The 14797-nt window shown below is 35.7% G+C and overlaps 1 protein-coding gene across 2 annotated transcripts in view; it reads left to right on the plus strand.

The window, feature by feature from the left end:
• The window catches only part of SNX7 (sorting nexin 7), a gene marked incomplete at both ends in the record, with an annotated part of 80997 nt that overhangs the window by 31580 nt on the left and 34620 nt on the right, over window positions 1-14797 (plus strand). For both annotated transcript variants that reach the window (XM_084243507.1, XM_084243508.1), the window contains 2 exons: window positions 2474-2673; window positions 5856-5942. In XM_084243507.1, coding sequence (XP_084099633.1) covers window positions 2474-2673; window positions 5856-5942 — 287 coding nt within the window. The remainder of the gene's footprint in view (window positions 1-2473; window positions 2674-5855; window positions 5943-14797) is intronic.

Consider the following 14797-nt stretch of genomic DNA (forward strand, 5'->3'; position numbering starts at 1 on the left):
GAGCTGTCCACACTGAGTTTCCTTCAGTTTGTCAATTACAATTTGGGTTTTACTACCTGGCACTGGTTCCTGAGCTGATTTCTGTGTGTGAATCTCAGCGACCATAGGCAGTGATTCCTTGCATTCCCCTGTAATGTCACCCCAGTGGGAGAGTAGTAGGTTGTCTTGTTTCTTGTCCTCTCTTATAGATGAAAGAAGAGTTGATTTTTGTGTTCAACATTTTACTTATTTGGATGCAATAGAGACTTCCAAACTCATTACATTAACTTAATATCTTACCTTCAAAGTTTGGCTTTGAAATTACACATTAACGTAATATTTTACCTTAGAGTTTGGCTTCTGCCCATGCATAATGTGAAAATTTCTGATTGATAAATGATTTTGAAGGTAGTCATAGCCTTTCCCTTTTTTGCTTTAATCAATCACTTTTTTAAAAAAACATTTACAGGGCCTCCCCCGTGGCACAGCGGTTGAGCACTGGGTTGAGAAGCTGCCCCGCAGCCTCTGCAGTGCCGGTTCAATCCCCGGCCGCTGGTGAGGGTCCCACATGGCGCGCAGACCTCTCCTGCCATGCCCGCTGCTCCCCTCAGCAGTGTACTTCGTCAGTCTGTCTGTTCTGCTCCTTGCTCTGGCTCTGGTGAATTCTCTCACCCTCCCGTGATTCTAACTGTACCCAGTGCTTGTATAAATAAATATATAAATAAATCTTAAAAAAAAAATTACAAATAATAGTGGTAGAGTAAGCCTCCTGAGCTTAAGATATTGGATGTAGTTGTAGAATGTTGATTTTAAATATCTAACATGGTCTTAGCTTATTCAAAGAAGGAAATATTTCAAGAAATAGGATTTCCATATTTCCTGGGGATTATTTTTGGCACAGGTATTCTACCTTAGAATCTATCTACATATGGCAGAGAGATTTATCTCTGGAAAACAGGTTCCTTTCCCTATATTTTTATTAGTACTTCTTTCCCCTATTTTCTATTTTTTTAAGTTCATAAGTTAGATTTTATCCCATGAGTTTTTCTAATTTTATGATTTTTTTGCTGATTGATTGCATTACCCTACATTAAATATAAGTGACTGAGTCAAGAAATATATTTCCTAATGTAAATTGGTTTTACAGATGAAAAATTACTTAAAATTCTTTCATTGATGGTTTATCATTTTGTCTGTGTCTCCACTAAATTTTAAGTTCCATCATGATAAAAAGAGACAACCTGTTTGTTTTATTTCTAGTATCTATGAATAGCTAGCACTTAACACATAGTACGTCCTCAATTGAAATCTGTTCGGTGGTTGAAAAATAAATGAACATATGATTTGGTGTTAGGAAAATTTTCCTTATCAAGAATTGATTGATTTTAAAAGAGATAAAGAAAAAATGGTTGTGACTAGATATATTTTGCTATATCTGTACCTTTTTCATGTATTTACATTTGAGGTCATTGCAGTAACAATATAATTTAATGATTTCTTTTGACCCTTTTTGGCCTGCTTATGTTTAAACTAGTCTCTCTTTTAAATCTCAGTAAGTAATTCTTTTAACTAGGTTCTATGGGTCCAGTCCTGTTATGTGGATTCTTGATGCATAGTTTAGTGAGGGAGCCATTCAAAGATGCCCCTGGAACCTATTGACACAAGAGATATGTAGAATAACAATATGCCTTATCATTGTTGCTACAAAGGAATAATTTTATAATTGTAGGTACACTCTTTATGAAACCCTCAGAGAGAAAACTGGATTTTGCAATACTTTATAAATTTGAACTCTCATTTTCAGATAGTGAATGCGACTAGCCAAAAACTGAGGGATATTTTTGGTCTTTAGAACCTGAAACTCACTTGACAAGATCCCATTCAGAATGATGAATAGCTTTCTTTTTAGCTTTGGGAATCTGAACTACATAGGGTAATTCCTTCATAGTCATGTATTGAAGACTTTAGTGTTCATAACTGGTGATTTTTTTTTCTGTATACTCAATCATTTCATTTTATTTTATTTTGTGTTCTCAGTTTATTTAGCACATTTGTTTTGATGACATGGTGTGCTACTTCTTCTTGAGTTTAAAGGAGAATTAAGTTGGTACCTCTTCTTCAGCTCAAACTAATCGGGGAAATAAATGATACTAACAGACACATTATAGTGCAGCTAATTCAGTCTGAATCAACTGTGATTTGAATGCTGTTTCAGCACATTTTATATTACTAAGGAAGTACAGCATAAAAATAAATTATTACATAGGTTTAATGACATTAACATCTGTGTATCTATAAGCTCTGTCTAGTTATAGATATATGCATCTGCCTACTTATCTACAAGGATTGACCAGTTAATTTAATGAAAGATAATTTTTCTTTGTTCATGTCTAAAAATATTTTTACGATGAGAAAAATGAGGTGATTTCTTTGTTGTCTATAATAGTGGAATTTTGAAAACTTCTATAAATTGGGTGACATTAATTTTTTTCAGAGTATTATGATGAAATGAAAGAATATGGACCAATTCATATTCTGTGGTCAGCATCAGAAGAGGATCTGGTTGATTCTTTAAAAGGTGTTGCCAGCTGTATTGACAAATGCTGTAAGGCCACTGAAAGACGGATGTCTGGACTCTCAGAAGCCCTACTTCCTGTCGTACATGAGTATGTGCTTTACAGTGAAATGTTAATGGTAAGAATACATAATTGTTTTTATACCTTGGTCCCTGACCTGATTCTAACCTTTTTAAGGGCAGTTTCTGTTTTTTCACCACGATTTCCTATTCTAGCAAGATCCTTTGCATGTAGATGCTCAATAAATATTTGTTCACTGCATGACTGAATTGATGAGAAGAATACATTAATAAGGTAAGAGACAGGACTATTCAACCATGGTAATAATTTATAAGATTATACACAGGTTTGAAGCATCCTCAGTTAAGACTTAAGTAAGGAATATGACCAAGTTAGCTAACTTTTTAAAATTTTACTTTAAAAATGCTTAGCACTTTTATAATTTCTTTTCATGAAAAAGCTGTTTTCCCTTTTTTTGATTAGATTTGTATTTAGTAGCATTGTTTAGAAAGAACTTGAGTAGGATCTTGATATTTGTTCTGCCTTCCAGATGTGTCTAAAAAGAAATCCTTCAAGTTAAAATGTTTTTATTCCTCTTACATCAAATTTTTGCATTTAACCTCCTCAAGTTTTCCAGATATTTGGGATTTTAGCAGTGGTATCTGAAAAATGAAGATTTTTCATCCAGTATTATCCTCGCTCACACTACCTAGCACAAACAGATATCCTCAGGTGTTTTGGGATGTTGGTGGGAGGAGAGGTCAGCATACTTTCAAATATAGCCCAATTCTTCTGTTACTTTAGTGACATTGGAGTCATATCTGGTTTCTGGTTTCTTGATTTTTAGGGCTATAAAAAATTTTGTTTCAGTCTTGGTAAGAAAAGCTCAGTCTTTCAGCATGTGATCCACTGCTTTCATTTTTATGATGTCCATGTTTTCCTTTCACAGAGTCCTTAAAAACTTTGTGGATGTTTCAGGATTTTACTGTTATTTGACTTTATTGGGGTCTTCCTTAAAGTCTTCTTGTTTTTCTGAGGCCTCTAATGTTTTACTGCTGAGACATCACCTCCTTGTCTCCATCAACTTCCTTGGCTACATCCCATTGTTTTACTTCATTATTGATCTTCTCCTTGTGTGGCTCTTCAAAGAGATTTGATGTCAGTCATTAAAAATAGTCTATACTTTTGCATTTCCTCTTTGAAGAAGTTTCTTTTTAGCTCTTCTGCCCATTTTTTGACTGGATTATTTTCTTTGTTTTTGTTGAGTCTTCTCAGCTTTGTGTAGATTTTTGTGATCAGTCCTTTATCATTAGTGTTGTGTGCAAAAATTTTCTCCCAGTTGGTGAGGTTTCTCTTTATTTTGGTTATTGTCTCTTTTGTTGTGCAGAAGCTCTTTAATTTGATGTAATCCCAGCTGTTTATCTTTGCCTTCACTATCACTGCTTTGGGTGAAAAATACCGGATGGTCTCACTCATAGCAGGAATCTAGAAAACCTAAATAAGGGACCAGGAAAAAGAATAACTATAAGAAAGAAAAAATCAAAATCAACAAACAACTATAAACCAGAGACACACTATGGGGGGGGTGGGGAAAGGAGGGATTGGGGCCAAAATAAGAGGGGTGCAATTGTATGGGGAATATAAAAATAGAATTAAAAAAAAATAGTCTGCCCTTTATCCTTAACTAGATGTTTTGCTGTTTATTATGGCAGGATGGAAATTATGCAATTAAAAGATGCATGATTAAAGATGTGGAAAATTTGTAATAGCAACCAGAAATAATTATTTCATAGATCCTCATATGATTGTATTGTTTTACACACTCGTAGGATATAATCAGTAGTATTTATATTGCAGTTCTGGCTTTGTTTTATATTAGAATATTTTCTTCAGTGTGACCTAAATGATTAAACTTCTCTGATTTTTTACTAATTGTTTTTGAAGCAACCTCTTATTTAAAATATTTCTACCTATAAAAAACACAGTACTTCATATTTATGGAAGCACCTTAAATAAATGGGCCTAATTGCAGTAGGAGTCATTTGGGTTAGAGAAAGGAAGAGGTTTCTGACATCAATGGCAATTAAATCTTGAAGTCTAAATATAAAGGAAGTTGTGATAATAAGTTGAATTTTCTATTGATTTCTTTGAAAATAGGAAAAATGTAAATCTCTTTTGAATGTTGTAATAGCAATTCCACCAGACACAAAACTAGACTGAGTGGTTTTCAGGATGCTTTTTACCTTAATACTTCTCAGTTCTCACTCAGATTCTACAGTCATACATATCCTCTAGCCTCCATGTAGCTGACTTGTGTCTCATTTCCTCCCTTCTCTGAAAACCTGTACCTCATTAAGGCCCTTCTCTTGTGTGTCCTGTATTTCCACTCACCCTGGTTGAATTGTTCGCTTACCTACAATTAGTTTTTATTTTTCCTTCAGCTCTTCAGGCCACTTGCATTTATTATTATAAATTTATGATTCAATAAGTGCAGTGAAAGCTAGTGAAAACTGGGTATGATAAAAACAGTCCTTGTGTCTATGAAGCTTAGATAGGGTGTCTTCAGAGACATGTGAGACACTAGGGAAAGACACTGTAATAAAAGAGTGGCAAACATTATAAAAGAGGTAGATGGATTCTGCGCTTAAGTTGCTTCACAAGGGTGAAGTGTAAAGGCACTGAGACATAAAATCATGACGATTCATGGAAAAAGTGCAGTCCTATCAGTCAGAGAAGAACCCTTGATTTCTCACCAAAGCTTAGCTACTTGATTAATATTTATATATTTGAAACTAAAATGAAAAGCTTAAGATGTGAATGCACCCTTCAATTTTTTCATTCCCTGTTATAATTGACAATTTGATTAAGTATCCTTTTGGAGTCAGATAGGAGGGCTGTCTCAGATTGTAGGTATTTTCAGGTGAGTGGCCTGTATGAACTCCCAAGGGCCAGAAGTTTGCATTGTAGCATACATTTCAATTCCTGCTGACTTTTTGTTTGATTATATGCTTCAGTCTTTTAGAAAAACTGTATATGCCTAGAGTGCACTATCAAAAGTTGTACAGGAAATGTTTGAACAAATAAAATGTGCACTGGGAAAGCTAATAAAAGATTTATGAAAAAAATCCTCTAAAATAGGTGCTTTCAAATTAGCTATTAGAATTTGAAAAAAAAAAAATTTAAGGCATTACATTCCTTAAGTGAAAGACTAGGGGATAGATACTACTTATATTCTTAAATGTATTTTTAGATGATTCAAACTAAGTACCATTTATTTCACCCTTATGTTTTATCACGAAGGGTGTTATGAAAAGAAGAGACCAAATACAAGCAGAATTGGATTCCAAAGTTGAAGCATTAACCTATAAAAAGGGAGACACTGATCTGGTAAGTTTTTGCTTTTCTTGATATAATCATATAAAATTCATTGTCTAAATTTTTTTATTAGAAGTATAGGGCTTGATTGTTTCTAAGCATTCATCAAGTGATACTAAGGTTTCTTCTAAAAATCTATTATACATTGAGGACCAAATGAGTCTTCAAGCTTAACAGTGGTGTTTTTCTGCTTTTGACTTCTATTGTCTCTTAGAATGAGAAAAGTATGAAGTTAATTTTTAAAAATTAGGATGCTAGAAGAAGGTAAGGACCTGACACTTTTCAGAAGGTAGGTACTCAGTACATCAATCCAGGTTTTGCTAGTTTTCTTGGATATTTAAGCAAAATAAGTTGGTCATAAAAACACAAAGTGTCTTTTGCTTACAAGTTTAATCCTTAAAATGTTTAAGGAAATTTTCAAATATAGTAAAACGTTGGTAAAATAACATACTTTCATTTACCCATCACTGGTCTTCATTAATTGCCAACATTATCCCCAATGTTTTTAATCTCTTTCCTCCTCTTGTCCCTGAAATATTCTGAAGCAAATTCCAGATGTTATCACCCACAGTATTTTAGTGTGTGTATTTTAATACCTTTCATATTTTGGGGGAGTAGCTAGCTGATCAGAATTATTCTCATTTTAAAATTGAGGAAGTGGCTTGGAAGTTGCAGTAACTTGCCTATGTTTATAGAGTTTATAGAGGTTAGTTTATATAGAGCTGATGGTTTCCAGGTCACCTGCCTCCCTCTGACCATGCTGCCTCTCAGCAAATATAAAAGTAGGAGAAAAGGGTTATTACTTTAGTTAACTTCTATTGAGTGTTATATGATACTTTCTTAATTGTTTCAGCTTAAGGATTTAGATTAGTGAGGAGAGTATAATATCGAATCTACCTTTTTAAGTGAGTGGCAGAGGTCATAAAGCCTACCTTGGTAATAACAATATTACAATCCAATCACAACCTGACTTGAGACTTTGCTTCCTTTTCCTCCCAGCCTCATTTTCTCTTTATCGTTAATCATTTTGAAGCATATTATGTGTTTTCCTTACTGCCTTTCTTTTTATTATCTTTCTCTCTCTATTCTTAATCAAAGCATCTTGCAGGCAGAAATTCTTAATTTGTTTCTGGATGTGTTCTCAGCCTCTTGAATAGTGTCTGGACTTGGTAGTCACTTGGTAAATATTAGTGAATGATTGAATGAAAACTGTAGTGCCTGTTCTGATTTGTGTGTGTGTGTGTGTGTGTGTGTGTGGGTGTGAGAGAGAGAGAGAGAAAGGCTTAAAACTATAAGTGTCTATGAAATTGAACATCACGATAAATATTGAAACTTCACTAAAAAGTGACTGAGTTAGCCTCATCTTTCTTGACTTTGCCTATTTTTCAAACTCTACTTCATTCCCTGAATTTCTGGACTGTGAGTGGGAAGTGGGGAATTATTGTGGACTGCTAGGAGAATGGAATCTGAGTGAGTACAACAGAAAGTTACAGAACTGGTGGAACTTAGGCTCAAGGGAAAACATTATCCCTGTTTTTTGACGAGAAGGAAAAGAGAAAATCTGTGATTAATCTTTTACATACAAGAAGGATTATATAAAAATTTGTTTTTAAAGAGTCGATTGGAATGAACAAAAAAGGCACATACAGAATTGTTATTGCATCTTTTAAAATTTGGAATTTTCATATATTAAGTAATTTTAATGATATTTAAATTAGTGATTATATAAAATTTTGCTCTTGACTAAATGCTAGAAAAAGTACAGTATTTTAAAGTTTTAAGAGAATAGTAAAATGGCTGAAAAACCAAGCATCTGTTCAAAATGGTCTATATTCATATTGTAAATGGAAAGAAAGAGGAGCTGGGATTGTTCCAGTTACAAAAGTACAGGGGAAAAAAATAGCTTGGGTCCAAATATGGTTAGGCTTTTCTAACTTAACCCAAAAAATACTTTTTTTTTCATTTGACTTGCAAATATTTTATCTTTTGCACTAAAAATTTCCTTGATAACTCATTATAATCTAATAATCCATATGTATTCATGGTTTCATTTTGAGTGTCTGTGGGATGTCCACTACAAAGTATTTTTGTCTAGTTAGCTGCTGTGAGAGTGGAGAAATTTTAGACTTTTATTATTTATAATATATTTTGTAGGATACTTTTAATGTATTAAGATTTAAAACAGGCACTTTTAACAAAAACACAGCAATTAATTTTTGTTACTTATCAAAACAGATCTCTCTAAAATGTGTAGGGACTAAATGATTAATGCATGGAACTTTTGCATTTTTAAGCAGTTTGTTTAGGGAGACCTCACTTCCAAATCCCCAAGTGTTACGATGTTATCCTTGGGAGAAACCTTTCCAGGGTTACTCTCAAAATGAACCTGCCATGACTGGTCATAGAACAACTGAAGGAAGTTGCTTGGAAATATGCAGGCTAGGGTCACCATGGAAACGCGCCCTTTTGAGGTCCTTCTAAGAAGCCGTCCTTTGCAGTCACCATGGCGACCCTGGCAGAGAACTGAATATAGCTGTTTAGCCTGGTTGTTTACCATGGCAACTCAAGCAGGGCCACTTTGGAGACAAACCTGGGGGCCATTACTATGGAAACCTGCTGGGACTTCCTTCAGCGGTGCCATCAAACTCACCTTTGGGTGGGATTGTGTTTGCTAATCTAGCAAAGCAACTCAAGCTAAAAAACTCAGTGAAATGAAGTTCTACCAAGAAGTGCAGAACCTGGAGGAGTTATAATTATTGGGTCAGAATATGGCAGTGATGTAATGTTCCCTAAGTCATATTGGATAGATCAGGTGACATTTAGTGGGCTTTGTGGCATGGAAATACAAGGCTCTGGTGTTTTTTCCTTGCCTATAAATATGTATATGCTACACTTTGGCAATAATAGCACTGTTACTACTATTTCTCATTTAACAACTATGCTTACAAAAGTTAATGTGTTTTTCTAAAAACCAAAATAATGTCTTAGCATGAATTCTTGGATTTATTATCTGGATATCTGTAAAATGACTGCTTCTTAGAGTTTATGGTTTTTAGTTTTCATTGCACAACAGTAAAATTAATCATCTCAAAATGACCTAAACTCAGTATAAGAGATTCTTCCTATTCATTTGAAGGTCAGTTCAGCATTCACTTGAGAGTTTTGTCATTTAGGCTTTGGAATCAGATAGAACTAGGCTCAAATCCTAGCTCATCTGCTTATTAATTTTGGGAGCTGGGATACTTTTCCTAACTTCTATTAGCCTACTTTTAGCATCCGTAATTTGGGGAAATTACTAGGACTGTTCTAACAGCCTTGTTTAATGATTATTTGATAATGATTATTTGTTTGGATCAGAGAAACATTCAGTACTTGTTCACTGCTGTTATTTTGATGTTTTTATAGAAGTGATATTTGAAATGGGTCCTGTAAAACCACGAAGGAGTTGTTCATTGAAGAGCAGAGGGAATATTTTCAGCTAGTGCAGATATTAACAAAAGTAGTAAAAGTCAAAGAGCATTTTTTTAAAGGAAACCAGATTAGTGTATAGAGAGCAAGGTGCAGGGGGACGTGTGGGTATGTGGCTGTAGTGGATGGACTGTAGTCAGGTGGAAAGGAGTCTCTTATTACTTGTCAGGTTGAACAATATAGACTTTGTCCTTTGAACAATATGGATCCAGTGAGATCCTGAAAGGAAGAAGTGGTAGTCGAGTTGCAGAGGGGAGTAAATTTAAGAGAAGTATAGATGGAAGATAGAACCCATAATCCTTAAAGAATGAGGGACCATCAATGTTTCAGGTTGTTAGTGACTCTTAATATTTCTTGCTTCTAGGGAAGGCAGACAGTGGTTCCATACACTAAGCTTTAATATATAAATGGAAGAAGAAAGTTGGATCTATGTCATGATATGATAACATATAAGGTGGTGGTGGTCCACAAAAATCTTTCAATAAATTTTATTGAGTACCTACTATGTAAGAGACACTATTCCAAGTACTGGGGAAATAGAGCTCAAGAAGACATGCCCTCCTGAGGTTTACATTCCAGTGGATAGAGAGAGAAAAAATGAGTAATTAATTATAGCATTTAAGATACTGCCACATAGTAGTAAGAGTGGAATAGAGAGAGCCTTGGAGAGCAGGACAACTTGAAATTAGAGATTAGAGAAGTTCTTACCAAGAAGGTGACATTTAAGTGAAATCTGAAAGGGACTAGGTCTTGAACCAAAAGGATACCAGGGAGAAAATCATTTCAGGCAGAGGGGATGCTACATACAAAGTAGAGTAAGCCTACATATTCCAGAAAGCTAGGCAACCCATGTTGCTGGAAGCAGAGAAATTGTGGGTAATGAGACCAGAGAGGTAGCTGTGTGTCAGATCAGATAGGTCCTTAGAAAGTAGAGGGACACAGTTAAGTTGTAAAATGTTTACTCTGCTTAGGAAAGACCAAAGCTGGCTGACGTGTGGTTTGTACTTGGGATGGGAGAACACAAAGGCTGGAGAATAGGTCTTAGAATCCCAGGGATAGGTGAGTGTTTGCAACTGGCTGGTAGTGGTCAGGTTCTGAGTATATTTTGATAAAAGTCATTTTCAATTTGGTGGATTGTGGACTGTAAGAGGGTGAGGGGGGTCAAGGATGACACCTAAGTTTTTGGACTGAACAACGAAAAGGCGAGAGTTGACATTAATTGAGACAGGGAAAACTTTTGGAAGAACAGATTTATGGGGATGATGATGAAATCAGATTTGAAAATGTAAAGTTAATGTACCTATCAGACAGCTATATAGAAGTGTTGAGTATAGAGTTATATATAAATATTCATGTAAAATTTAAATATATACATGTGTAAATATATACATATGTATATGTGTATATGTATTTGGAGTTGCTAGAAGGTAGTATTTAAAGCCATCACTAAAGAATGAGAAAAAAAGATGTTCAGGTCACTGAAGAATGAGAAAACAGATATCTTGGGATTGAGCTTTGTCTTACTTCCAACACCAAAAAAAAAAAAAAAATCAAAGGAATGGCTGATTCGGAGACCAAAAGGCAATTTATAAATAGCTTTGGTTGGTGGTAGAAAATTGGACCAATAAGATGAACTAAACAGATTTGTTTAGCGTCATTTAGCTTTCTAAACTGCTTTTCCGTTCATGAGGCATTTATGAAAGTTTGATATGGAATAATGAACATAGGTATAGATAATAAAATATTTCAAGAGAAATTGAGAATTATATTATGTGAGCCAACATAGGAGCTGTTCAATGAAATAGGCAGATGTTATTCTGTCAAAGAGATTTCTGACTGTGGAGGAAAAGGTATAGTATAACTGAGATTATGAGGAAAACTCAGATATTTAGAGGAACTTGTGGTTTTTGCAGTTTAGTATAAGTTTTCAGAGTCAGAGCTTCTGTTTGAAAATGCTTATTCACTTCACTTCTTAACTGTAAGATAAATAAGGTTCATCTGTGGTGCTAAATAATGCTGCATATCCATTTTATTTTTATTTTTGAATGGATGATTTATAGTTTTCCACTCAAAGCAGCATTCAAATATAAATGAATATGAATACATTTGACATTTAGCAATATGTGCACAGAATCTGAGTTGGATCTAGATCTAATGCCATAGCTGTTTAGCAATATATTTATGTGAGCAAAAAAAAAATTGCATTTTCATAATATCATTATAGTCTGGATCTACATATAAGCCACATTCAGTGGATATAAACAGATACCAAATTTATTCAAGCTGGTCTTTGCTCTGTTTGACTTGCTATTTTTGAAGCAGTGTTTTACTCTCTTCCTCAAATAGTGGTTATTAATCTTCAAATGTTCTTGATAGTGTACTAAATGCTGCAGAGAGCAAAATTGCCTTCTCTTTAAGCTTTAAGAAAATGTAATATTGAAATAATTTGGGGGGGAGGTAGAGGGCAGAGCATTGCTTCTTCCTTTTCTCAGATGGTTGCTGGCTTATCTCTTCCCTGAAAAATTTCATTTTCATTTTCTGTATCGTACTTCTTAATGTAACCTGTTTTCTTCTCTGAGCTTTTTTGTCTGTTTGCATCTGCTGTGTCTCTCTCTCACTCACACAGAAACACATGCTTACACATGTGTACATACTCGTATACTCATACTGCAGTGAAGGACACACCACATTCCAGTGGATGGAGAAGGGACATTTTTTCCTGTATCCTTCCTTTGATCAGTTTATCCTGAAAGGCATCCGGCAGACTTACCCCTCACATTTCATTTGCCAGAGTTGTGAAAATACCATAATCAAACCAGTCACTTAAGAGTGGGAAAGTGACTGTTAGAACTGACTTAGACTAGCTACAACATGCCCCTTGTTGCAGGCAGGTGAAAAAAGCTGGGCCCTTTCAGATAGAAAAAAAAGGGAGTGACGAATGGATTCTGGGTAAACAACTAATAACTGTGTGCTACTCACACCCAGTGTGCCAGCATGATGGAGCTGCACATGCGCAGCTAGGAAGTAGTTTGGGATGTGTCCAGTGAGTGATGCTGTAATCCCAAGGTCCCCAGTAACCCCTCCTGCACCTATAGTTCCTGCCTTTACTGTCATGTGTCTCACTCAGAGAAGCAGTATTTTGAGTGGAAAGGGGGAAAAGTCAATCTTATAAAAGTTAATAAATCAATAAATAATTAAATAGCAAAAACAAATCATTTATCCTAGGAACACATGTCTCTTGAGCCTAGGGTCTCTATCTAGAATTTTACCATATCATCTTTTCCCTCTGTAATTTACTTGTATGCCCCTGGAACTTTCAAGTAGAGAAGTCACTGAAAAAGTTCTTAAGACAGTCACAGAGTTTCGTGTGATTTCAGCCACAGAATTATGTGCCTTGGTAGTTTGGGGCAAGTTACTTATATTCTCTTTGCTTTCATTGTTTAACTATAATTCTCCTGAAGTGTTTTTAAGTCAGTTTTTGACAACCCTTTACCACTGGCTAACTAGTATTAGATTGCAAATATTTTACAAACAATATTAAAGGAATTCTTTTGAGGAAGTGTATATTGGATCAAAGTTTGGAAATAGTAGCTATAATCATGCTTGTTTTGTTGTTTATTTTTAAATGAGGCAGCAGTGGGGTTGAGTGGAATAGTAAGTGCCCTCCCCCGCCATCCCTCAACACTTTGCCAAACAGTTGAATATTTTTAAATGTTTTTGAATTTATATAGACTCTCAAAATGTGAATCAGTTCCCATATAACAACATAGGGTACTTGGTATTGTACTTTTTTTTTTTTTAAGATTTATTTATTTATACAAGCACTGGGTACAGTCAAAAGCATGGGAGGGTGAGAGAATTCACCAGAGCCAGAGCGGGCAGCAGAACAGGCAGACTGACGAAGTACACTGCTGAGGGGAGCAGCGGGCATGGCAGGAGAGGTCTTCGCGCCATGTGGGACCCTCGCCCTGCGGCCGGGGATCGAACCCGTGCTGCAGAGGCTGCGGGCAGCTTCGCAACCCAGCGCTCAACTGCTGCGCCACTGGGGATTGTACTTATTGATCAATAATGAAACACATTTTAAGGAGAACCATAAATCTCTTTATTATAAGTATCAGCAACACTAAGCACTATATTTTTCCTTTCTAAGAACTCTTAAGAGCTGTTTCACTTATGTCTCAGACCAGCAATAGGATTTAATTTATCCTGATGATTTAATTTCTTATCAGCATACACACTTCTTATGTTTTATACCTGATCCTGTTTCACTCTTTATGCTAGTTCCAAAACTCTTATGTTAACTGCTGTGCCATTGAGAACTCAGTTCTGATCCACCTGGCAGTGTCACCCTCACCTGGCTTAGCTTTATCCCACTCTGACTTTTCTGTGCACTGATGTCTTCATCTACTTAATATCTTTTTTTTTTAAGATTTATTTATTTATTTATACAAGCACTGGGTACAGTCAGAAGCATGGGAGGGTGAGAGAATGCACCAGAGACAGAGTGGGGAACAGAACAGACAGACTGACGAAATACACTGCTGAGGGGAGCAGCAGGCGAGAAGGAGAGGTCTTTCCCCCCATGTGGGACCCTCACCGGCGGCCAGGGATCAAACCGGTGCTGCAGAGGCTGGGGGCAGCTTCACAGCCCAGCACTCAACCGCTGTGCCACCAGGGGATGCCCATACTTAATATCTTTAAGCTAGTTGTAGAGAATCATTTTAAAAAGTCATCTTATGAAACAAATTAATAAGTGAGAACTAGAGGGAAAGTATTCCAAATCATCTCAGAGATCTTTATATTTTTGCAACATATATGTGACAAAAGTGTCTTTTTGTTATTTCTTTGGAAATCCACAAACACCAGCATGTCTGTTATGAACACAAACTTGGACACTTCACTAACTCACATGAGCAGTTATCCAGAAAACTAGGAGATATTAGAGGATGAGGTGAAAACATTACCCTCTTGCAGAATTTTTACCCATGAAATTTGTTCAGGAAATTTATTGCATAGTAAGGCTTACAGATTTGAAAAAAAGAACACATAAACTATAGTCTCAATGAATAAGGCCTGTGTGTATTTGTGGTGGGTGAGGGCGGAGGGGGGGCTGGACCATGAGACTGTAGAAATAGAGAAGCACTGTAATATTGTTGTAGATGATTTTCTAAAAGAGATTCTAAGTCTGTGTCTTTCTCTAGCAACATCTCCCCCACCTCCCTTAACTGCAACAGAAAAAGTAACAGATGGATAAGTAAAAGGGGTAGTTTAAAATTCCAGTCATTTCTTCCCAGGATTTAAGAAATTCTGCTTATGGTGTCCTTGCAGACTTGTGGTCTGGTTTATGGAATTCTATCCAGCAAAGATGTAATAGTTTAAACATCTGCCCCACATAGAAA

Source organism: Talpa europaea (genome assembly GCF_964194135.1).
Source record: "Talpa europaea genome assembly, chromosome: 9".
NCBI lineage: Eukaryota > Metazoa > Chordata > Mammalia > Eulipotyphla > Talpidae > Talpa > Talpa europaea.